The sequence below is a fragment of the Lissotriton helveticus genome, chromosome 5_1, assembly GCF_964261635.1.
Source record: "Lissotriton helveticus chromosome 5_1, aLisHel1.1, whole genome shotgun sequence".
Classification (NCBI taxonomy): Eukaryota; Metazoa; Chordata; class Amphibia; order Caudata; family Salamandridae; genus Lissotriton; species Lissotriton helveticus.
The window spans coordinates 1876375915-1876401347 of record NC_136065.1 but is presented as its reverse complement, the minus strand read 5'-3'; the positions used below and the strand labels follow the sequence as shown (position 1 = coordinate 1876401347).

The 25433-nt window shown below is 44.3% G+C and overlaps 1 protein-coding gene across 1 annotated transcript in view; it reads left to right on the top strand.

The window, feature by feature from the left end:
• Positions 1-8232: 8232 nt before the first annotated feature.
• The window catches only part of RUNDC1 (RUN domain containing 1), a 142249-nt gene continuing 125048 nt past the window's right edge, over positions 8233-25433 (top strand). Inside the window, exon 1 of the mRNA XM_078645327.1 lies at positions 8233-8747. Within this exon, the coding sequence (XP_078501453.1) occupies positions 8286-8747 (462 nt within the window). The 5' untranslated portion in view covers positions 8233-8285. The remainder of the gene's footprint in view (positions 8748-25433) is intronic.

Genomic DNA, 25433 nt, shown 5'->3' with positions numbered 1-25433 from the left:
TTCCCCTGCAACAGCAGTGTCTACATACAGCCGTTGAGGCCCAACGGTGCTCTCTACATCATGTCTACCCGCTCAGGAAGACCTCTCAGGAGCGAAGGCGATAGCCGAGTTATTGCAGGGAGCCCTGTGATAGGAACTATGGATCGGTTTATTACCAGGGTGGCGGCTGTAATAGAAAAGGAGATCGCTGTGTCAGAGCGGCGCCTATCCGAGATCTACCTCCCATCAAGACGCGCATCACTGGGGGCTGCTGTGCAAGCGTCTACTCCGGCTTGTGAGCGGGTTCAACTTGCCCCTACTGTAGGAGCCCTAGGTGATTCTACTGACCCGTCCCAACTGATTGAAATAGGGCAAAATATAGACGGGGTGGATTTTGTGGCCACGCTTCTTCCTAGTGGCATTGAGGAAGAGGTTGGTCTTATTATTCCAGCTCCACCTGTATCACCTAAACCCCCAAATGATGCAATTAGTCAGTCTTTACCGCCAATTTCGCCCACCCCGATTATCATAATAACAGACGGGGTCTTAGAAGGGGTGCCCTCAAGTAGCCAGATCCCAGAGACTAGACAGGATAAGAGAAACAAAAGTAAAAAGACAAGACACGGTAAAAAGGGCAGATTGGTGAGCCAGGCCTCACTTTACCAAACAACAATAAAGCCCCCAGGTTTTGGCATGGAAAAGCTAAGGGGCACGACTATGGGGAATAAAGACGTGGCAGAAGGGGGGGTAGTGGCTACCCTGAAGGGGCCACTTCCTAATGATACCATAGTAAATGCCTCTAACCCGCCTGACCCTGTAACTATCGATATTATCTTAGAGAGGGTAAATAGTCTCTTGATGCCCCTCCTAACACAGGTCAAGAGCCTGGGGTCTAGAATAGACAAATTAGAGCAATCAACCCTCGATGGGTTTTACTCACTCAAATCCACATTTAAACAACTAGTCAGAGCGAGTGAAAGCCCTGACATGGATCTGATGGAGAGTGAGCCTCCAGTAGTTTCTTTACCACCACAGAGAGTCCCTAAGCCCCTAAAAATACCAAATAAGGTTGACATTAATAAACCACAAACCCCAGTTCCTAAAACGTTTCCCCCTCCTAAAGCAGGGCCGAATTTTAAGGGGCCACCAGCGCACTCAGAGGTAGCCGCATCTAAGCCCAAATCACTGCCACAAAAGCAGCCCCAGACAACTAGTGGCAAATAAAAAAATACACAAACATCAGGCTCATGTGATAAGGCTCAGGGACTAGTAACGGGGAAATTCTCAATTCCCGCTTCCCAACCTACACCTCTAACTACCACTGTACCGGCTTCTAGGAAACCAGTACGCCGTACTCCTCCAATAAATCTCCCTCCAGACTGTCAACCTTTTGTTACAGTTCTGGTAAACGTCCCCCCACTAAAGGAAGACCAGTTGGAAAACCACGAATCACTCAAGAATAAGTGCATCCACTGGCTAAAGGCAAACAAGCCAATTTCGCCGGGTGTGGATGGGATTATTCTAAGTGTGCGTAGAGTAGGCTGGGTAGGGCAGGGAAAGAAAACCCAGGAGGGGGACTGTATAATAATAAACTTTCTGGACCCCAGAGTAGTCCCTTCCATCTGTACCCCAATAAAAAATATGGGGGCCCCAGGGGTTAAAGTAGTAGATTTGTCCTATTTTTACCCTAGGCAAAATGCTACTCTAACTCGAGAAAGCCTAAGCTCCTCCGAGACAGCTGGGGCCGGGGCACCTGGGAGTGGAGGGATGAACTCAGTGCGGGTGTCAGGGTCCAACTGACTACAGGAGGACGAACCTGGGGTATGCAAAAATGCAGCCGAGGACAAAGTATCCGTGAGTGTTCCAGAGCCAAAGGTAGTATTATCCTCCCAAATTGACTTCTCTCCAATTGGAGATATTGGAGATACTAGTGGGACGAGGGCCACAGTTAAGGGTATTCCTGCGCCTTGCGACGCTCCAGCTGTGACGGGCCTAGTATTTAAGGTTTTCAGCTGGAACGTCGCAGGGATTACAAGGAAGTTGGCCTTGCCTGACTTCACTGCATGGGTGGATGAACACTCTCTGTGTATCTTCCAAGAGACGTGGAGCTTAGTGCCGGCACACAGGGTGGGATTCTCTTCCTACTCTGTCCCTGCATTGACCTCTGAAACTGGAAGAGGGCGACCTTCTGGTGGCCTGCTCATTTGGGTAGCAGCTGCCCTAGATTGTAGAGTAGAGGAACTTCATACAGGCCACCCGGATATCCAAAATATTATTCTACTAGATCAGCGGGGAAGATTGGTTTTAAATGTCTATAATGTTCATGCCAGAGGGACTAAGGGTGGAAGAAAGTCATTGGTAATATCCCTTCTTGAGACCCTCCTAAATAAAACCCCCCACAGTTTGCGTACGCTGGTCGTGGGCGACATGAACTGTACGTTCGAGCCTTTGGGCTCGGATGTTGCCCTTGAACAAGATGAGGAGGACATTAGGTTGGGGATCCCTGTATTGGAACTCCCACCTATCAGAAGGTGGTCTGAAGTGGCGCTACAGTTATACTCCCTGAGCCTGGAATTAAATCTAAGGGCAGTTAATGGGAGGACAACCTCGGATAGGGGGGGTGCCCACACGTACAATAGACCAGGACACACCTCCAGAATAGACTACATTTTAGTAGATGTGTACCTATGGAAGCATGTGATGGACATGCTGGTAGTCCCAACAACTGAAAGTGATCACAACCCACTTTCTTTAAGTATGAAACAGTGGTGGCGATCTGCAATAGAAGGTCATGGTAACCCGGTGGTAATGCCCCCTGATGAGTCCGAAGTCTCGCCATGTGGCAGACGAATAAAATGGGCTAAATTGGTCCTATCGGAGGCAAGGGTCAGTGAAATTTTTTCCCTTTTAAACCATGCAGTGGCATCCTTGGGGTCGCCCCTAGAAGGGGTGGGTAGGCCAAGTGGACTTTTTGTCTCCCTAGTAGAGGCCCTGTCTAATGTATTTACCATCCACTCTAGTAAGTCGAGTAACAAGAGAAGTAAAAAACCTGAAGATGGCTGGTATACTCATTCATGTAGGGTCCATAAGGCAAGGCTTGTTGAGGCAGTAAAGCGTAATTCCCACAGTGATATTCAGGTAGCAAGGAAGGCCTACAACAGATCCCTCAAACATGCTAAGAGGGAGTGGGAAGACAAATTCTGGGAAGATCTGCTCCAAGCTAGTAAATGTAGGGACTCAAGGGTTTTTTGGAACCTAATAGGATCACGGAATAGGCCCGAGGCAGCTACGAGACCCTGTAACATCCCGCCACAAAGTTGGGTAAAACATTTTGGAACCTTATATCTCCCGGCACAAGGGGAATTGAATGTTAGGGCGTACTCCCCTCTAGCAATCGAACCCCACGCCTATGATCTCTTTACACCTCTAGAGATTGAAAAAGTGATAGGGTGGGTGGCCCCCCGTAAGGCAGCTGGCCCAGATGGCCTTCCGGGGGACCTTATGAGGGCATATCCAGTTGAGTGGGGTAGGGTCATTGCAGCACTCCTTAACGACATTATGAGGGGAGGGCCAGTGCCAGAATCATGGAAAGGGGCGGTGGTGGTACCGATTCATAAAAAAGGGTGTAGAGAAACCCCGGGGAACTACCGCCCTATAAGCCTGATAGACTCCACCCAAAAGATAGCAGGCAAAGCCATACTTGGGAGGATCTTACACTGGGTGGAGGAGAACAACATACTATCGGATTTTCAGGCAGGTTTCCGGGCAGGAATGGGGACGATAGAGCAGGTGTTCAGGTTGGCACTCTTGGGGTGGAAGGTGGTGGAGCTAGGCAAAGGCAGTCTATATTTGGCCTTTATAGACCTGAAGACTGCCTTTGACCTAGTTCCCCGGGAAGAATTGTGGAGGGTGCTTCATGAGTTGGGACTGCCCCCCTACATCTTGTCCCTCCTTGTCACCCTCCATGCCCATACCTTCGCCCAGGTCCGCTGGGGTAAAAGCGGAGAGCTCACTGAGAAAATACCGGTGTCCAGGGGCGTGAGACAGGGTTGCGTCCTGGCGCCCACCCTATTTTCACTATATGTGAATGGGGTGGTAGAATATCTTCAATTGGACCCAGCTGACGCTCCCTGTCTCGGAGGTGTGCGGATACCCACCCTGCTATTTGCGGACGACACGCTTTTGATCTCCAAGACTCCGCAAGGTCTCCAAAAACTGCTAACCCGTTTTCAGGATTTTTGTGCTTCCAAGGGCCTAGTAATTAACGTGGACAAAACTAAATATTTAGTCCTAAATCCCCCACGGAAATTGGGCCGTCCTCCCACGCTCAATTCTGTTGCCTTGGAGAAAGTATCCGAATTCGATTACCTTGGAATTCGGATAACAGACAAAATGTCCTGGGCGCCCCACATTGATAAGATGGTTCTTAACCACAAAAGGGTAGGAGGAGCCCTGTTGAGGGAATTTCGGGCCTCTCCCAGGAGATCGCTTACCCCAGTAATTGAAATCTACAAAGCCAAGGTAGTAACATCGGCCTTGTATGGCGCAGAATTGCTAATGCGGTAAAAGACTTTATCCCCTTGCTCCTCCCTCTCTGGACCAAGATCATTAACAGCTCGTTGCGACAAGGACACATTCCAGACTCCCTTAAGGTGGGGCAAGTCACGCCTATACTCAAAAAACCTACAGCTGATCCGTCTGACCTAAACAATTATCGACCCATCACCAATATCCCCACCCTGGCCAAACTGTTGGAGAAATGTGTCCAACTCCAACTAACAAAACACATTGATAAATTTGACCTCCTCAACCCTCATCAATCAGGTTTCAGAGCGAAACATAGCACGGAAACAGCTATGACACACATAATTGATGACGCCCTCCAAATTCTGGATCGTAATGAGTCCTGCCTCCTCATCCTTCTTGATCTCTCGTCAGCATTTGACACGGTCAAACATGAGAACTTGTTGGAGCTGCTAAGTACTAGAATGGGGCTATCGGGAACTGTTCTCAAATGGTTCTCGTCTTTCCTTCGCAACCGGTCTCAGAGGTTCAAGATCGACAATGTACTATCTACACCGGTGCCTGCAGATCTTGGGGTTCCACAAGGATCCACCCTCTCTCCTACACTGTTCAACCTCGTTATGGAACCCCTCGCCACCTTGCTTCAAGCATCCAATGTTCAATTCCATATGTACGCTGATGACACGCAACTCTACCTAAAGTTACAGTCCCCGGAAGATATCAAACAGCTGAATTCCACGCTTATTAACACCCAATCCTGGCTGGCCGATAATCACCTCAAACTAAATGCTCTAAAAACTGAGTTCCTACTCATCTCACCTCCGGCGAAAATCTCCACCACCCAAACCTGGCTCAACAATCTAACAGCACTCAATGTCCAACCTACCATCGTGGACTCGGCGAAATCCCTAGGCATCACACTCGACGCCAAGCTCGACATGCAGCAGCACGTCAGCAAAGCCACAAAAGCAGCTAATTTCCAAATTAACACGCTGAGGAAAATTAAACCCTTCCTCCCTGCCAAAGACTTCCAAACTGCTGTACAAGCTCTAGTCATCCCTCGAATAGACTACGGAATTGCGACCCTCAGCGGTCTCCCGCTATCCACAACAGCACCCTTAAGAGCCTCCCTGAACGCTGCCGCGAGACTCATTACTGGCTCAAGAAAGCACTCGCACATATCCCCAGATCTAAAGTCTCTAAAATGGCTGCCTTTTGAAGCCAGAATACAGCTAAAAATTGCAACTATGACACACGCGGCCGTGCACCACAAGGCACCCTACTACCTCGCTCAAAAGCTGTCTATATCAGGTGGGTCGAGATCCAATAGGAGTACTAAAAATCTACTCCTGAAACCCCGTAGATTTCGGAAAGCGAAAACTTACAAACGCTCCTTCTCAGGAATGGCACCCAGGATCTGGAATGCGCTCCCTCCTGAAACACGGCTAATCACCTCCACTGCACTCTTCAAGAAAGAGGTGAAAACAATGCTTCTGGCCAATATTTCCTGACCGCTACAGATGTTGTGTCAGAGACTCTGCATTGCTTGTATCGCTGCTCTGCCTATCCTCGACTTGTTGGGGGCACTATGACGCTACTCTATTACTACCGACTAAGATATGATACACGTTAGTTTACTGATCCACCTGTACGTCATGGTAGTCGGATCAATGACCTGTGCTGCTATATACTACTCCCGTACCTGATCATATATGGAGTGGTTTTATGTTGTTTTTTTTTTCATCCATGTTATTACCATGTTACTTACCATGTTATTACCATGTTATTACCATGTTACCTACCTGATCATATATGGATTGGTGTTATGTCTGTTTTTATCATCCATGTTATTACCTTGTCACTGATTACTATATTGTTCCCATTATCTCTGTTTACTATGTTGCCCCTTCCCTGTCTTTGTGAAGCGCTCTGATATCTGTAAGGATCTTGTTCGCGCTATATAAAACTTTGAATAAATAAATAAAATAAATAAATAAATTGTGGGGTCATTGCCGCTTGGAGGCCTTGGCCACAGTGGAAAGTAAGCTGCTAAAAACCATTATTGCCATCCCTCCGAGCACTCCGACCATACCTGTGTTGTTGGACACAGGTTGTAAAAACATCAAAGACCAGGCCCAACTCCGTCCCCTCCTATTATGGACAAGAATTTGGAGGGGTGAAGAACTGAAATCATATGCTGATGGACTGGCTGAAATAATGAGTCTGGGTGGCTGGGCTAAAATAAGATGGCTGAGAGACACTAAAATGCTCCTGGAGAAAATCGGACTGGGGGACTGTTGGACAACTCGCACAGCCCCACCAAAAGAGGTTGTGAAGAGTCTTTATTGGAAATGGTCCACGGAACATTTAGTTACAAACCCGAACCACTGCAAGTCTACTGCTGCCTTTTTAGTGGTAAAAGATGTGGTGGCATTTGAGCCTTATTTGGACCTCATTACCCTCCCTTTTGATCGAGCACTATATTTTAAATTTAGAGTTGGCTCTCTCCCGCTTGGGGCTGTGGTATCAAAATGGAAATCAGCTCCTCACATGTCTCCCAACTGCGCATGTTGTCCGAGCAGGATTGAGTCCATTACGCACATCCTGTTTGAATGTCCGGACTATGCGAAGCCCAGGAGCACTTGGCTTAAACCTCTTTGCCGGAACATGGGTACACGTAGTTACCAAGTAGCTTTGCGTATTTTAATGACGGACACATCCCCCCCAATTATATGTGGAATAGCTAAATTTTTAAAGCAGTTTTGGCTTATTCGTTGCAAGAGATTGTCAGTAGCAGTCTAATTCTCTGTTTAGATAATTTATTTTGGGCATTTTGATGTCCTTTTTATCCCTTTTAAATGAGTTTACTACTGACTTATATGTATTGATTTTGTACATTTTTATATGGTTGTATTGTATTGTGCTTATAAGATATCTTGCATATCGAATAAAAGCTTATGACTGACTGATACTGTTTACAGTGCTGGATTATCAAATAGGCAATGTATGCACCGGCCTATGGGCCTCACTCCTTTTAGGGGCCCCACGACAACAGAACAAAATGATATTGATTTGCCCTTGAAAGTAAATTGCAATCAAACTTTCACAAATATTATTTCCAAAAGATAGAAAAATATGAATCAAATCATCTCCTAGAATCGAAAACTTTCCATTAAATACTCTATAGAGAAAATACAGTGTTAATGTAATGTACCAATTTACAACTTTAAGTATATAAACCAGAGACATCAGATGTACATAACAGTTTGTATTTTAAGAGCTCATCTTCTGGCAGCTGTCAGTAAAAAAATCCGGAGCGTTGAGTATTAGAAGATAATTTGCGAGAGGGACCCCCGACATTTTGGATGCATAGTGGCCTCCATGGGGTTTAATCGAACACTGACTGTTTAACTATCAGCGGGTGCTGCAATTGGAAGCCTATTGCGTTAGGTCTCCACGGCAACTCAATACATTAGCGACACAACAGTCACTTTATTGAGCCCTATGCTTCGCTATTGGATAGATAGTATTGACGTCAGAGCACTGACTAATCCAATTTCCCAGTTGTGCCACAACCAAAATGGCGAGAATTGTGAAAACGGCACTGAATGCAAACTGTATGATTGACTTAAATATCAAAATCACAACTGTTACGTATAGTCTTTGCCACAATACACATGGCGGCCAACTCAGGTCCACTCTGAACCTAACCGCCCACGCCTCCCTCAGACTTCCATCTTGAGGTGGGCGGAACAGCTGAGGTGGACCTCCCACCCTCCAACATGGCGGATGACAGCTTGCAGTGCCTGCCTGCCTCCCCGCCGGGTAGCAGCAAGGACACCATGTCCACCGATGAGCAGTCAGCGTCCGACGGGGAGGGCCTAGCTGGCGAGCGCTGGGCACCTGTGGGGGCAGTGGCCAGCCCCACACCGGAGGAAGACGATGACATGGTGATGAAACGCGCCCGGGCGGGTTCTCTGGGGGCCGCCGGGGAGATGGCGGCCAAGCTGAGGCGGCTAGAAGACGAGCAGGAACAGCTTAATTCTTCCCTGCTCGCACTAACGTCGCACTTTGCACAGGTGCAATTCCGCCTCAAGCAGATCGTAAGTGCAAGTTGTGATGAGAAGGAGACGCTGCTGGCAGAGCTGGAAGACTTCGCCTTCCGCGGGTGCCCGCATGTGCTTCTGGGGAGTAGCAGAGCCCGAACAGGGGACCATCGGCCGCCTCTACACCCAGACTTATCGGTGAGTCAGGGAAGGGGCAGGTGAAAAAAATACCGTTTATGTTAGGTAGACGAACAGTGAGAGGGTCTATAATGCCATATTCTGACGAGTCTCCTCCATCTACCCGCACAGCTTTTCGAGTGCTTGACAGGTGTTTTTATGTTGCACTGTCAATTAATAGTAACTTCCTATTGTAATCTAGAGCATTACACCGCATGTGTGCGTTTCAAATTGATGAGTCAGCCTCAGGTCTCAGTTACCAAGTATAATGATACCCCATTACCCACATTGGAATGTGTTTTGGTGGCTCTGTTTTGTTTTCTATTTCTGCATCAAGACATATCACACACTAGCAAGCATGCGCTTAAGAAGCCAGGCCAATTGGGTTTGCCATTGGTTGTTAGCCGTGTTAGAAAAATGAGTAGCAACAATCATTTTGTTGAAAATAATTACCAAGGAGAATGTTTCAATTCATAAATTTTGAGGCTGTAAATGTGACCTTGTTAAGAACTTTTGAAGGGGTAGTGGTTATCAGCCCTTTTCTCCTGATATCTTTGAGACCTCTCTGCATATTTCATGCCCCAGCTTTACTCTTGAGCACCCACTTTCCCCTGCACCTACTACTTTGTTTCTACTTCACCCCCAACTTGCAACACAAATTCTCGCCCACCTGTAAGCACTGATTTTTCTTTTACTTTTTTCTAATCAATATAGTAGTTTTATTCCTCATTCACACACTTTCTTATAGAATCCCTCTTACAATTGGCCCAACCGACCATTTCTCTGTGTTCTCTGCAAAGAGGTAAAGAATTGGATGAACAAGTATTCTAAACGTCAAGTATGAATAAGGCTGTCAGTTTTCAATTTTTACAGATGAATACAGACCAAAAACAATATTTTTGTTCTCGCTGTATTTTTTTTAGAAGCCTAAAAATACAGAAAATTGTACTTCTTGTGAGTGCCTCTCCATGTTGTCCATGAATTCCAGGCCAACAGCTGAGCAGATGGACATCATGAGGAGTTAAATAACAGGATAAGATTCCCTTAACTACAGGAATATGTTTAACACCTATTTGTATATAATGCTAATATTTACATGTGGGTGTAGTGTTTTGTTATATTTGATTGCTTAAGCAGCTAAAACTTGAGGGATCAAAGTATGCATGTTTATCATGTAAATAAACGTGGAACTATGCAATTTCATGGCTCAGTTTACTCTCAAAATATATCAGGTTTAACACGATAAGATGTCACAAAAATAAATATAAATAAATACAGAAGGAAGAAAAACAAGCATTTGCAATGCAATAGGTCTCGCATTACTAAAAGTATGAGCTATTGGTGTTGCTAAAAATAATGCAACGCCAATGGCTCCAAACTTTTAGTAATGCGAGACCTAGAAGGGGAGGCTTTGGGTTGAGGAGCCTGGCTCCGATGGGTATGGCATCTATAAGGAGGAGTTGTACCCTGGGGTCAGGAATATGGGGGGGAGGGGCATAGGGCGAGGATTTACGGAACTGCTGGAGTCCTTGGTTGGTGGTCCGGGTACAGTGTTTAGGAGGAGAGTCGCGTCCACCCAGCCTCGGGGGATCTGGCGCTGGCACGGGTAGGGGGGCTATTGCAAAATACGGGGTAATGTGTTGAGTCACACGGCACAGGAAAGGCGGCAATAAGGTTGGGTGCAGAGGCAAGAATTGTGAAGGGAGACTGTTTTTTTTTTTAATGGCTGGAGGCTCACTTTGGGAGGGTGCTGGTTGTAAAGGGGGATCAGGAGCACATGCTTTATTAAAGAAGGTAATAGTGGGGTAAGATTGGGATCCCAGGGGGAGGCAACGGGCCTGTGGTTTTGGGCAAATTGTTTGATGTTTTCGGAGGAGGACTGGCAGGTGGGGACGTGGGCATAAGTTACGCAGTCTGGGTGCCTTCATCCTCTTAGGCCGGTTGGTTGATGGCGATTACTATGGGGGCTACGGACACATTGGGCGGGGCGGCGGTGTGAGGAGGGAGAAATTGCGGTAAGAAAGACTGGGAGGCCTGGGGGTTGTTGGCGCAGGTGGTGGTAGCCTGCAAGGGGGTAGGGAGTGTAAGTTGGGGAGCTGGCACACGTGGGATGCAGCTCAGGGCTTGGGCAAATGCTAGTCAGCGGGTGTGGTGAAGGTGCCAGACTCCGCTCTACAAGTGTGCAGGAGGCCTCCTTCAGCAAACTACAAGCATGCTTCACTTGTAAAGTGTGGCTGTAGCCTCCGTGCACCGCCATGGGTGCGAACTTTGTGCTGGGTGGACACGTTGTGTAGAGGTGATCAGTGTGCCCTCGCACGGACTTTGCATGCAACAATTAGCACAAAAGTGCTGACTGAGTCCTTTATTAAAAGTGCTGGATGTGCTCTTTGTGCAATGTGTGAGCCCTTTGTGTAAAAGTGCTGGATGTGGTTGTACTGTCTTTCTGCAACAGGTTGGAGGCGACTGTTGTCGATAGTCCTAGGGCTGCTGCAGGTCGGAAGGGATGAAGGGGCGCTGGCCTAGTGATTTGTGGATTTGGGAGTAAGGTTGGAGGGAGGCAAAGCGTGCCAAAGAGAGTGGTGGGGGCACCAACGTAGGCAGCCAGGGAAGACACAGCGTGGGGGGTTAGTTACAGGGGAAAGGGGCATTCAGATTAAAGGAATTTAATAGGTAAGGAGAACTGGGAGGGCCGGCTGGCGAATTGTCGGTACAGGGTGGGCGGGGGCTGCTCCACCAGGCATGGCAGGGAGCGCCGAAAACATGTGGTGGGGGGATGCAAGGGGGGGCAACAGGAGGAGTGTTACAGTTGGGCAGCAGTGGTGGCAGGTCCGCAGTTGGGTGCGGCTGGGACGAGTGCCGCCTATCGTACCATGCACCGTAGAGTATGGTTGATTGCCAGCAGGGAGCTGGGCTCCCCCTCTGGGTTTGCAGAGGTTTAAATAAGGAGACAACTGTCAGTAAATCATGTATACTAATGTTACCATGACAATTTCACGAAGTTCAATGGGGGTGCCTCTGCTATGACCATGGTAGATGGAAGTGAGGACATTGCAGACAGAGGAGGGCTGAGGACAGGCGCACTGTGAACAGGGCAGCTGAGAAGCGGCGTGATTGTGATTTGCAGAAGACCCTGGGAAGAGATTCGCACGAGGAGGGGCAGCTGCCTTCCTGCTGCCGGGTTCCGGGGAGACACTGCAGAGCTGCGCATCGGCGGGTCCTAGAGAGACGCTCGGCGGGTGAACGAGGATGCAGCCGGCTGAGCGCGTGTGCACAGCTGCCGCCTATGCAGCCTGGGTGCTGATGTGCGTCTCAGAGCCCAGCCACCCCAGCGAGATCGCTCACTGCCGCGCCAGCAGCGCAGGCTGCCTTCATCAGAAAGACAAACAAGCGGCAGGGAAAGCGTTCGCTTCCGATTGAAAAAAGAAAAAGCCCGCGAGTGGTGCGGGCGCGCTCGCCACTGCGAGCCATGGCCTATTGGTGTATCAAACGTTTACAACTGAAGGACCGCGCCGCCTCACAAATCTCAGCTCTTCCGGTACCAGAATATGGGGAAACCTGCCATAGACACAAGGCCTCAAAGAATACATTAAATGAGGAAAAACTCAGAAAGTAAAGAGAGACGTCCTGGTTAAAGGCAACTTTGCACAATAGGGATTTTGAGAATGAATTTCACATGCGCCACAGCTGTTGTGGACTTATGATAATTTGAATTGCAAACCTTCAGTTTTATTATTACAGGGCTCCGCGCTGACGTTTTCTCTTTCTAAGCGATTCTAATTTTGGCGGATATGAAGCTTTGTGAGGAGCACAGGCATTTGTGTGTTTAACATATTCATACAATCCCCAGGTGTGCGCGTTTAAAAAAGTATTTGTCGCTGCTTTCTCTGGCATGACTGTTCGTCCTGAGAAAAAGGGGGCAGGCTGGCTGAGTGGTGTAATATCATCATGGGGTGCTAGAGTTCGGATTACTTTGATATGTCAGTTATGGTTTTTTTCTTCACAAGGAAAATAATGTTCTCTGCGAACACTCCCTTTCCTCAATACCACCCGTAAAACGGGTGTGGCGGGGGGGGGGGTTTGAAAGGAATACAGCAGAAGCTTCTGGACTTTGGTGCAGGTTTTTGAGTTGAGGAAAATAGGTGAAAGGATTTACACATGCTTGGAAATACAGACTAATGGGCAACTTTGTGGGTGTTCACACAATTTGCATTGCTTCTTCCTCTGACATTAGCCCCCTCTCTGAGACATCCTCTTCATCACCCTGAGGTGTTACGACGACTCTGGGAATCCACACCCCTCACGAAGAGTCCTCTGACGTAGTTGCATGATCTATGCACACGCATTTGCATAGCCTTTCTCGTTCACAAGTAATACACATAGGAAGAGTGAAGTTTGAGAGCCATGCCCAGAGGGATAAGGTAATGTTATGCACAGGGGCACGCAACAAGGTCAACTGGGGAAGCCACTGGGGGTTAGAACTTTATTGTCCTGAGTTAAAAGTCTGTAGACAATGCGTCCTTGGCACGTGATGTGCTACAGCCCATCTCCCATGAGTACCACTGTAATCCTGGCCCGAGATATCAGCCGTAAATGAAAACCACCACCCATTAAACACCCCCACTCCCCAGCTGCCGGTCCCAAGTCCTGCTGAGCTAAACCCCTGCCTTCCACCCCACTGAGCTAAGCTCACATCCCCAGTAGCAGACGAGACAGTCGGTGCCCTCGTAATATTTTCTTTCAATCTGATTTTTGTGTCTGTGGCAGACGTAACGCATTACTTTCTCGACTCAGGCAGACACATAAGTGACGGGTGATTGCTTCCATGGACAGAGCTCTTTTAAAGTTTTGGGAACGCTGTCCGCATCTATCAAGACAAAAACATAAATCTTTCTTCAGTCCTGCAGTCTGTGACTAACTGTGTAACAAAACAGGGCAAGTAGTCAATTTATTAGTCTTGGAATAACTAGACAATGTTGTGACTGAAGAGGGCCCCCGCTTTCTTTCTTGCCACATACTCGGCATTCCTTACTTTGACTAATTAACTGAATGGCACGGAACCAAACCTGAATGGAATTGTGATTCTCAGAAGACCATGAGAAGATTCGCACGAGGAGGGTCAGCTGCCTTCCTGCCGCCGGGTCCTGGGGAGATACTGCAGAGCTGCGCATCGGCAGGTCACGGAGTGACGGTCGGCGGGTGAACGAGGATGCAGGCGGCAGCCGGCTGAGCGCTTGCGCACAGCCGCCGCCTATGCAGGCTGGTTGCTGATGTGCGTCTCAGAGCCCTGCTGCCCAAGCGAGCTTGCGCACTGCAGCAGCGCAGGCTGCCTTCATCAGAAAGACAAACAAGCGGCAGGGAAAGCGTTCGCTTTCACTTCCGATTGATAAAAAAAAAAAAAACTTGCGAGTAGTGCGCGCGCGCGCCACTGCGAGCCATGGCCGATTGGTGTCTATTATGAGGACCAAGCGCGTAATAGACACCAATAGGCCATGGGCAGAGCAATGCGCCCGCTTGTGGCCTATTGCGTGCAGTCTTTCATTAAAAGACGCACGCAAAGGCCAATCGGATCTCACCTAAGGAAAAGCACACACACAAGTGTGTGCGATTCCTAGGTTAGCCTGTTAGCCCCGTTTTTCACTCACTAAATATCTCGCGCAGTGCAATGCTAGGCGCAAGACCTAAAAATATACCATAAAAACAGGAGCCCTAACCCACTAAACATAAAAAGAGGAGGCAGTGGGCGAACAACTCAGCTTGCACATCACCAATTCAGGGTAAGTATGGAGACAAGGTCATGAGGTAGTGTGCTTACAGGACAAGTAACACTATACCATCCACTTAGTGTTGATAGATAAATGAAAGAGAACTTTCAAATATTTTAAAAAAAATATGTCCAAAGCACCTCACAATTAAAAGATCTTGATCCGTCAATCCAACCGGTCCAAAGCTTGTGTCTGTAGAACACTGGAACTTAGTAACACATAAAACCAAGTCCAAATATGAGGACACCGTGTAGGTCTGTAGTTCTAAATGCTTTTATTTGATAGATATTCTAATTTATTACAATATGAGGAAAAGACAACACACGTGTTTCGTCGTTTGACAACTTTTTCAAGGCTGTAAAGTTTTTTAAAAATACATGCTTTATACACTTTAGAGTCAGTTGTTACATGTCATTTCATTCATTAAATATATGAAGAATACTGTTCTAATTTATTCAATTACTCACAGAACCAAAGAAAACCAGTGTGCTCGATTTTAAATTTACAATTAAAAAGATTTTGAAAAAATTGAACCAACATGCAAGTAACCAATATTAATGATCCACAAGAACTCAATATCCATTTAGGTGATGCAGATACTGAAAATAGTAAGATGAAAAAGGATGAAAAAACTTAATGTGAGTCAACCCAAAGATTCCAAGGCACACCATAGAATAAAAAAAACCTACATGACGAAGAAAGTGAAAACACCATGTCTCAACTACGAAGAATTAAAAAAATATATATATATGGCGTAAAATATCTCAAAGATTTCACAGAGTAGACGCGCTCAATTGGCATCTATCCTTAAAGCTACCACTGTCGGGCAATGTGGGAAACTTGCAGTGCCCGCTGCTTAATCTCCAGAGCTATAAATTGTGACCCATCTACACTCAACTCACCCAGACACCTGGCTTCAGCTCTATTTACAGTATATAGAGTGACCTTGCGTGGAACCCACTTTTTACATCTGATGATGACAAATTTGAATAATTTCCTCTTCTGCCATATCTAATCAAGATTTGTTCAGATACTACATTTGTATGGAATGTATGGGTGGTAATAGGTTGGAATGATTGTGTTTGAATGAGTGGTATTGTATTTATTGCATTTATAGTCCAGCTTTTTCTTTTTGTAATAATTTTGTGATATTTGTTAAAACATGTATTTTGTATAAAAAAGTGTTGACTTTTTCAAAAAATGATAAAAAGATTTTTTAAAGAAATGAACAAAGAATAAATAAAAAATGATGAATTAACAAACTAAAAAATGATGAAATAAAATATCAAAGAAACGAAATTCATTAGTTTTGATGTTATTGTTGTGCATGACTAAAATAATATGTCAATTAAGTTATTGATGAAAAGTATATAGGTCTTGAGGGAATTTCTCTAACCTTTGTTATATTTTCCGCTCTTTTCCCTGACCTGAAAGCAACATTAGAGGGGTCCCCTCCCTTATGTATTTCTATTTACAGTATATCCTACACGCGTAAAAAATTGCATGAAAAAAAAGAAACGCAACATCCTGGGAAAAGCAAATACCCTTAAGCGGGTGCAAGAATAAGTACACAATGTGAAATGAAACCGGAGTCACATTTCTGACATGGTTTGCCTCAATGTTTTTACAGTCATGGTTCAGAAAACCATCACTATTTTTGCCAGTAAAGTTAAATATGTCAATATCGGGCTCTGTAGGGATCCATTTCAGTGTCTGTTTTTTATTACTGGTAGGTCTGAGACACGGAGAGATCTGGAATCACATTCATCCAGACCTTAGAAATGACCTATCGTACATTGTGTTCAAGAGAGAAATGAAAGAGCTCCTGTCTCAACACTAAAGTACCACCTACTTACAAGCTATTCTTAGGGCATGACAGGTTTTCAATATGTATCTCTCTAACATTGTAACATATCCTTACATTCTGAATGAGACATCAATATCTACTTTGAATCTGTGCAGATGTGTGTAACTCGATTTGTTAGGTAATTTACTGTTTCAGCCTGCTTTAAGTGACAAGTAGTTTTTGAACAATTGGATTTCAAAGTTTACACTTCAATTTGCTTATTACTTTATATATGTTTTAGCAAGGGGTTTTCCATATTTCTGCTCCCCAATGTGAAGTGCTCGGATGTTGACTTGATGTGGTCTGCGCTTTAAAAATCTTCAAATAAATAAATATGGATTACTCAGCCAGCCTGGTTCACATTCAAACTCATGACTTTAGGCTTACTTAGCCAGTCTCCTGACTTGATCCGAGGACACTGCCTGGTTGGTCCTTGTTTAAGTTTTTATTTAATAAATGCAAATACAATTTAGGCTTTTCTCTCTACTCATTTACAAGTTGTAGTGTATATAATTGTACACGCATTCATGCACGCGTGTATTCTCGCGCTTTAACCGCGCTCACATTTCATTTCTATTGTGCGCGAACTGCGCTTGTGTTTATCCTTGAATATATCTCGTGACCTGTTATCACTTGAATATACTTGCCTCGCTATCTTGTACAGTTATGTATATGTATTCTTTGTTATAATAGTTACAGTATGTCAGTTACCACTGATTGCTTGAAGCCTACAGTTGTGTTCAGGGAGTGCTTCTTATTCCAGAAATAAACTTATTATTTTTATCAAGATTTCTGTGGATAATTACTTAACAATTTGGCGACGAGGGACGGAGCATTTTGAACCCGTTTAAGAAGCATTTCCTGGTTGAATTTCAACAATTTAAAAAAAATATATATATATTTATTTTTCAACGGAAAACATCACTACGGCTCATTTTACAGTCATTTTACATTTCTTTGGAATTTCCAACTAAAACGAAGAGAAACGAAGTATTTAGATCCAAGGATTAAGATCTATTACCTTCCGGAGTGCGTCTCTACAGCAGCTCTTCTCCACGCCCGTGAGTAATCTGCACTGCTACGCTGCTACACTCGTATGATTTTGGGCGGAAACTGCTACGCTACTTCATTTCCTCTGAGTCGCTACTCTCCGCTTTAAGTAAAAATAAAGAAGGTGACTTCATTTCTTTTCCGTCTGAATTCAATACACATACGACTTGTTGAAGACAGTTTGGGCATTAGAAAAACGCAGTAATTAATACAGAGAAGCGTTCGTTTCTTATTGGAATCGTTTGACGGCCCATCCAAGAACCAAGTACTTTAAATTTTAACTTGAGATATTATTATTTCTTTATTTACAAGATACTTATATTTAATATAATTTTAACTATCTTTTTACACCGTTATGTGCGCTCAGAGTTATACTCTTTCTCCACCACAAAGTTATTGGTCAGCTGGTAGCTCTCCTTGTATGCCCTGGATTGAATGGAAAGCTTATTTTTTAAATTATATTGAAACATTGGATGCCAATGGAAAAATGAAAGCCCCTGAAAAGAAAGGTATTTTCTTACATTGCTTGGGACCAGAAGGATTAAAGGCCTTCAATCAACTACCTACATCACAAGCAAGTGGGGACATGAATATCTTTGATAAAGCTATATATGACTTTGATAAATATTGCTCTCCTAAAGTTTGCATAGGAATTTCTAGATATAAATTCTTTCAGAGGAAGCAGTTAAGTGAAGAATCTGTTGATAATTTTGTTTCTTCTCTAAAAACTCTGGCGTTAGATTGCAAATTTGGCAATTTACAAGAAGATCTCATCAGAGATCAGGTTGTTATGCATTCCAGTAATGATACTACCAAACGGGACCAAACGGCCCCGTTAGACCATCCAAAGAAGGGTGGTCGTAAACAGAGATCGGCACCATGGTTTAACGAGGAACTGCGTGGTGCCAAAAGGGAGTGTAAGCGAGCGGAAAGGCAGTGGAGGGAAGCCTATGACAGTCAGGCGAGAGAGAGAGATCTCATCCATAGACGAGCATATCATAATCTTATCAGGATAACGAAAACTGCCCACTATGCCGAAAGAATTTTAGATGCAGAGAACTCAGCGAAAGAACTGTTCTGTGTATACAAATCTCTTGCTGTCCCCAAATCCTCAGCGGGTTCAGAGGACTGTTCTATGGCTGCCTGCAATCGCATTGCCGACTACTTCAGCGACAAAGTGTCCAAAATTTACTCCGCCTTCCCTGCCCAACCAGCGGTAGATGGAAAGGTCGAGGAATCAGTTAGAGAGGAAGATGGTCACAATCTGCTGCTCAATTTCCTTACCCCGCCAGCTGAAGACCTGATCAACATATGTAGATCAGTGAAATCAGGTTCCCCACGGGACCCAGCATCCCCTAAACGGCTGGGGGACAGCCTGACGACATTAGAGCCATATATCAGACACCTGCTGGACATTTCCTTCAGGTCCAGCACTGTGCCTTGGGAATGGAAACAGGCAGTTGTGCTCCCCCTCCGCAAGAAGCCCAATATCAGCTTCGAAAAGCTGGAAAATCTGCGTCCCATCTCCCTCCTTCCCTACTTCTCGAAAGTGGCTGAGAAGCTGGTGAATCGGCAGCTAATGCAGTTTGTGGAAGAGTCAAATCTCCTTCATCCCACCCAGTTTGGATTCAGACCTCGACATTCGACTGAGTCGGCACTCCTCATGGCTTCCGAGTCCATCAGGCAGGGGGCCGACGAGGGCCATACTATGGCCCTGATACTGCTGGACCTCAGCGCTGCGTTCGACACTGTAGCACATTCCATCTTGCTACAGTGTCTGAACAAAGCAGGGATGGGTGATGCAGCGCTTAAATGGATCCAGTCGTTCCTATCGGGCCGAGGTTTCCAAGTCAGGCAGGGCGATTGCTATTCCAGGCGAATGGCATTGGACCAGGGGGTACCACAGGGCTCGGCCCTAAGCCCGACGCTTTTTAATCTATATGTGGCCCCGGTTGCCTCCATAGTGGAGAGCTACGGTCTGCGCTTGGTGTCCTACGCTGACGACACGCAGCTAGTCATCTCCCTGTCGCGCGCACCAGGCCTTGCGGCAGACATCTTCAGAGCATGCATGCAAGATCTTGCTGCCTGGATGTCGGCCAACTGCCTTAAACTTAATGGCAACAAGACTGAGGTGCTGGTGGTAGGGGGTGACCGGGCGGCGTGGACGTCAGCGTGGTGGCCTCCTTGCTTGGGACCAGCACCTACCCCCTGCCTGGAGGCGAGGAATTTAGGTGTCTGGTTCGACTCCGATCTCACCTTTGGCCCCCAGGTCAACCGGGTGGTCGGCACCTGTTTCGGGATCCTTAAGACCCTCAGGAAGGTTTTGGAGCTCCTTCCCACCAAAGCCCGCCGAACTCTAGTGCATGCTTTAGTCACGTCCAAGATGGACTATGGCAACCTTCTCTATCTAGGAACCCCCGAGAAGAATCTGAGCCGCCTACAGGTCTTGCAAAATGCCGCTGCCCGGCTAGTTCTCAGACTACCTAGAAGATCAGCCTCCAAAGCCGCGCTCCAGGCCTTGCACTGGCTTCCGGTCAGGAGCAGGGTAGAATTCAAGGCCCTCTGCACCTGTCATCGGATCATTAATGGCAGGGCACCCCTTCCACTTCAGGGTCTCTTGACACAATACGAGCCATCCCGTGCGCTAAGATCCTCTGGCTCAGGGCGCCTGACTATTCCAAAGGTGTCCAGAGCAAGGATGGGTGGCAGATCCTTCAGGTACCTCGCCGCATCCTGCTGGAATAAACTTCCGGTAGCGTTGCGTTTGGAACCATCAGAGGCTATCTTCAGAGCCAAGCTGAAAACATTTCTCTATGCCAGATAGCGGGCCGTCTCCTCAGAACACCCTCTGAACTCGCTCACATCTCAGCGCGGGGACACGCCGTTGTGCGTCACCATTGCGCTCTACAAGACTCCCTATTATTATTATTATTATTATTATTATTATTATACTATACAAGAAAGACTGTGGATAAATGGTGATGAAAATTTAGATTTTATTGTATCCATTGTTAGGAAAGCAGAACTTTCCTGTAGGAGTGCACAACAAGTTAAGGGTAAAAGTACTTCAGTTAGTAGAGAAGTAGTTTCAAAAATCAATCACAAATATGATAACAAAAATAGAGATTTTTCAAAGAAGAAACAAATGTTTTCCTCCAAAGGAAATTCTGAAGATCTCAAAGGTAATTTAAAGTGTTTTAGATGCAATAGTAAATCTCACTTAGCTAATAACAAAATTTGTCCAGGGTTAAAACAGAAGTGTACAAATTTTGGCTTAATGGGACATTTCACTTCTGCTTGCAGAAGAGGTAAAATTAACCAAAAAGTGAAGTGCATTGAATTAAGTGACAACAGTGATGATGATGATTTTGCTGATGACTCTAACAAATGTTCTTTTGTTCTAAACATAAAAGATTCCACAGTTCTCAACGTAAATGACACTACTATTAAGAAAAAACCTTTATGTGATATGGTAATTGGTGGTGTAAAAATCAACATGTATGCCGACTGGATCACCTTATTCTATTGTGTGTGAATCTGTTTGGAATAAACTGTTTGTACCTAGACTAAGCAATCACTTAGAGAAAAGTGACATCAATCCTGAAGGGTATTCAGGTGGAAGGATAGATATTCTAGGATTCAGAACTTTAGTGTTCAGATTTAAGAACAGGAAGTGTATTACAAAACTATATGTTTCAAAGAAGGGTCCCTCAGTGCTTAGCTGGTTTGACTGTGGTAAACTTGACATCGTGCTAGACCCTAATAGTCCTAATCCTGTGATGTTAATTGATGAACAAAATGGTATATCTTCTCTGATGTTGAATAAATTTCCTAATGTTTTTTCTAAAGGCATTGGGAAGTTAACCAATTTTAAACATGAGATTCGACTAAAAGAGAATGCTTGTCCTAAAATACACAAAGCTAGAAACATTCCTTTTGCTGTTAGGGATGAAGTTAAGAAGGAGTTAGACGCTTTAGTAGAACAAGGAATAATAGATGGAATTGAATCATCTGAATGGGTTTCGCCCATAGTGGTTGCTAGACGGCCCAATGGCAAGGTTAGGCTTTGCATTGACCTTCGCCACCTCAACAATAATATTATTGTTGATCAGTTCCCTCTTCCCCGCATCTCTGAAATGCTATCTGTTGTTGGGGGTTCAAAGTTCTTTTCTACCATTGATTTATCTGCAGCTTATCATCAGATAGAGTTGATTGATAAAAGTAAAGATCTGACTGCATTTATTACGCCTTTTGGGTGCTTTAGATTCAATAGGATGCCATTCGGTTTAGCATCAGCGGCAGCAATCTTTCAAAGAGTTATGCAGGACATTTTAAAGGATTGTAAAAATGTCATCTGTTTTCAAGATGACATTTTGGTATTCAATGATGACAAAGACAAACATATTACTACTCTTGAAGAAGTTTTGAGTGCACTTAGTTCACATGGCCTTACTATCAAGCATGAGAAATGCAAATTTGGTGTTCATTCAGTGAATTACCTAGGCCATGAGCTCTGTGAAGAAGGAATCAAACCAAAGCCTTCACTTTTAGAAGCTATTGAGTCAGCTCCTCATCCTCAGTCTAAAGATGATGTGAGATCCTTTTTAGGTTTAGTCGAGTTTTACGCCAGGTATGTTCCTGAATTTTCATGTAGAACATATAATATCAGACAGTTAATTAAAAATAGAGTTGTTTTTGAATGGACGGATGAGTGTGAGAGAATTTTGTGATGTAAAGAATGCTATCTGCTCTGCAAGTGCGCTCACTTGTTTTGATCCTTCTTTGCAAAACATCATCACTACTGATGCTAGTTCAAAAGGTTTGGGCGCTGTGTTTACTCAAAAAACTGATAAAGGTAAGGAAGTTATTATTGCACATGCTTCCAGGGCACTTACACCTGCTGAAGAAAAGTATTCCACAATAGAAAGAGAAACTTTAGCATGTGTTTGGGCTTTGGAACATTTCAGAGTTTTTGTGTGGGGTAAAGAATGTATTTTGAGAAGCGATCACAAACCTTTAGTACGGCTTCTTACTACAGAGGGCATGCTAAGAGCTTCAGCTCGCATTGCACGCATGTCAATGCGTTTACAAGACTTTATTTATATTATACAATATGTACCTGGTAAAGACAATGTTTCTGCTGATTTTTTATCTAGGATGCCTTTACCCATTCAGGAAGATTTACACAATGAATGGGATGATTTTCAGATTGCCATGATTCATGATGAGGGTCCCATTTCTATTGATCAAGCTCTATGGAAGGAGAAATTTGAAGATGATGGAATTTTAAAGAGTGTTGCCAACTACATCACTAGTACTTGGCCTGGAAAAAAAGTGTTTAGGTTCAGAGTTGAAAAGCTTCTGGGAAGTGAGATCAGAGCTTTCATGTTGTGAGAACATCGTTAAAAGAGGTGAACGTATTATTCCACCAGTAGGTGTGAGGAAAATTATAGTTTTACAAAGTCATGAAGGACATAATGGCATGGTCAGGACCAAACAACAAGTCAAACAATTATTTTGGTGGCCAGGCATGGATATGTTTATTGAACGTTTAGTTAGGAATTGTATTGTATGTGCAAATTCTGACAAATCATTGGTTACTCTCAAACCAAATATGGGTGCACATACTATTCCCAACAATCCATGGGAAACTATTGCAATTGACATTATGGGTCCAATTGGTTGTGAATCTAAATATGTCATTGCAGCAATTGATATTTTTTCAAAATGGCCTATTATCAAAATTGTTCAGAGGATAGATACTGATTCAGTACTTTGTTTTCTTGATAAAATTTTTATTGAAGAAGGATTACCAGTAAGAATCATCTCTGACAATGGTGTACAATTCAATTCGAAGAAAGCCAATGATTATTTTTCAAGACTTGGCATTACTCATTCCACATGGAGTGATAGAGAGATTCAATAGGGTTCTTAAGAGTGCTATACAAATTGATAGTAATGATGACAAGAAATGGGAAATTGAGATATTTAAGAAAGTTTGGATGTATAGGACAAACATAAACTCCATGACTGGGTATTCTCCTTTTGAAATCATGAGAGGAAGAGTTCCCAGAACTAAAGTGAATCCGTCATGGTTGGTCAATTCCACTTTTTCAAATGTCGATTTGAGCAAGGTTAAAGAAAATCTCATTCGCACTCATTGCAATAATAAAAAATATTTCGATGAAAAATTTGGTTCAAGGAAAAACCCAATGGTTAAAGTTGGTATAATGGTAAAAGTCAAAAAACCATGGAAGGTTAAGAAAGGAGAAAGTGCATTTATGGGCCCTTATGAAGTGTTAGAAGTATTAAAAAATTCTGTGAGATTATCAGATGACAAAGTTTGGAATCTCAGTAGGATTGCTATTCTCAAAGCTGATAAGAATGTTTATTATAAAGATTCTATTCTTGAACATCCTGATTTGTCGTATTTAGATAATGATTTAGTTGAAAGTGAAACAGCTGAAAACACATCTGCTGTTCCTTGTTGTTCAAGTGGTGGTTACTCCAATCAAAATACCAATGCTATACCATGTAGTTCAAACAGTGACATAATCAATCAAAATGTTGGTATACAACAAGATGTTTCGTTACCCAAGAGATCTACTAGAAAACCTAAATGGTTGTCAGATTTTGTTGCTTATATAATGAACAAAGTTTAATCTTCAATTTTTTTGTTTTTTTTTAGTTTCATTTTATAAGGAGGGAAGGTGTGTAGTGTATATAATTGTACACGCATTCATGCACGCGTGTATTCTCGCGCTTTAACCGCGCTCACATTTCATTTCTATTGTGCGCGAACTGCGCTTGTGTTTATCCTTGAATATATCTCGTGACCTGTTATCACTTGAATATACTTGCCTCGCTATCTTGTACAGTTATGTATATGTATTCTTTGTTATAACAGTTACAGTATGTCAGTTACCACTGATTGCTTGAAGCCTACAGTTGTGTTCAGGTAGTGCTTCTTATTCCAGAAATAAACTTATTATTTTTATCAAGATTTCTGTGGATAATTACTTAACACAAGTCATTTTGGATTGATGCCTATTTTTTCCTCGAATCACAGGTTTTGCCAAGGGAGCGCTAGAGTAATGTACCTCGAGCTGCCACGCTTTTAATGTTGCTTTAAGACTTAATAGCCAGGTTCTGGTCTCGTAATGGAAAATGCTAGCCGTAAGTAGCAAAGTTGCCACACGGATAACAAATCTCAGATGGGCTGCCTTGTATTTTGTGAGAGGGTAGTATGGCTACTCAGAAGAGCTGTTAATCACTTTGAGGAGCTGCACCTCTTGTCACGTCTGTCCTAATTAGAGCAGTACAGGTATACTGTTAGTTGAAGAAAACCGCATTTCTTAGCAGCACTGGCCTACCTGAGGGCTGCCATACTAGTAATGAAAATTATTGGCAATTCTTATCACGGTTGCAGTACTTCTTTGGGTGTACCGACAAATGCCAACTATATTTTTGCTGAGTGAAACAGAGCAAGTAGTTCCATAAGAACTGCCACAGCTTTAATTGGACCTACAATAATACAGTACGTTTAATTTGTCAATTAAGCTGTTTGCAGGGCTGACATTTTAAAAGTGGGTGGTCATTGCTTCTCGGCAGGAAGCAGATATTTAGTGACTACCTCAATGAATCTTTTCCACCATTTATAAGATTTTGGCGTAATTTGGAGTAAACTTAGTATTCCTGTTGTGAAACTCGAGAATGCAGATAGTACGGCCGTTTTCCTATAGCTACTTTCATGACTTAAACGTTAATTACGTTATTCTACAAAAGAACAGCCCTGTGGGTATATTCTTCAGTTATACACTCACTTGCCCAGTAACATAGACCAAGACAGGCTGTGTGAAAGTAGGTGCTGTTGCAGACATTCTTATGGCGATACAGATAGAGCGATCTCTGCATTGTCCCCACTTGGTACACCTGGGCTCTACCAGCAAGGCTGGTTTTAATTATCCCCGATTGAAATGCTTTCCCTGACAGAGCATTACTGTAGACACAATATTCCACAGTGTTATGGCGTAAAGATGGCAGTGATCA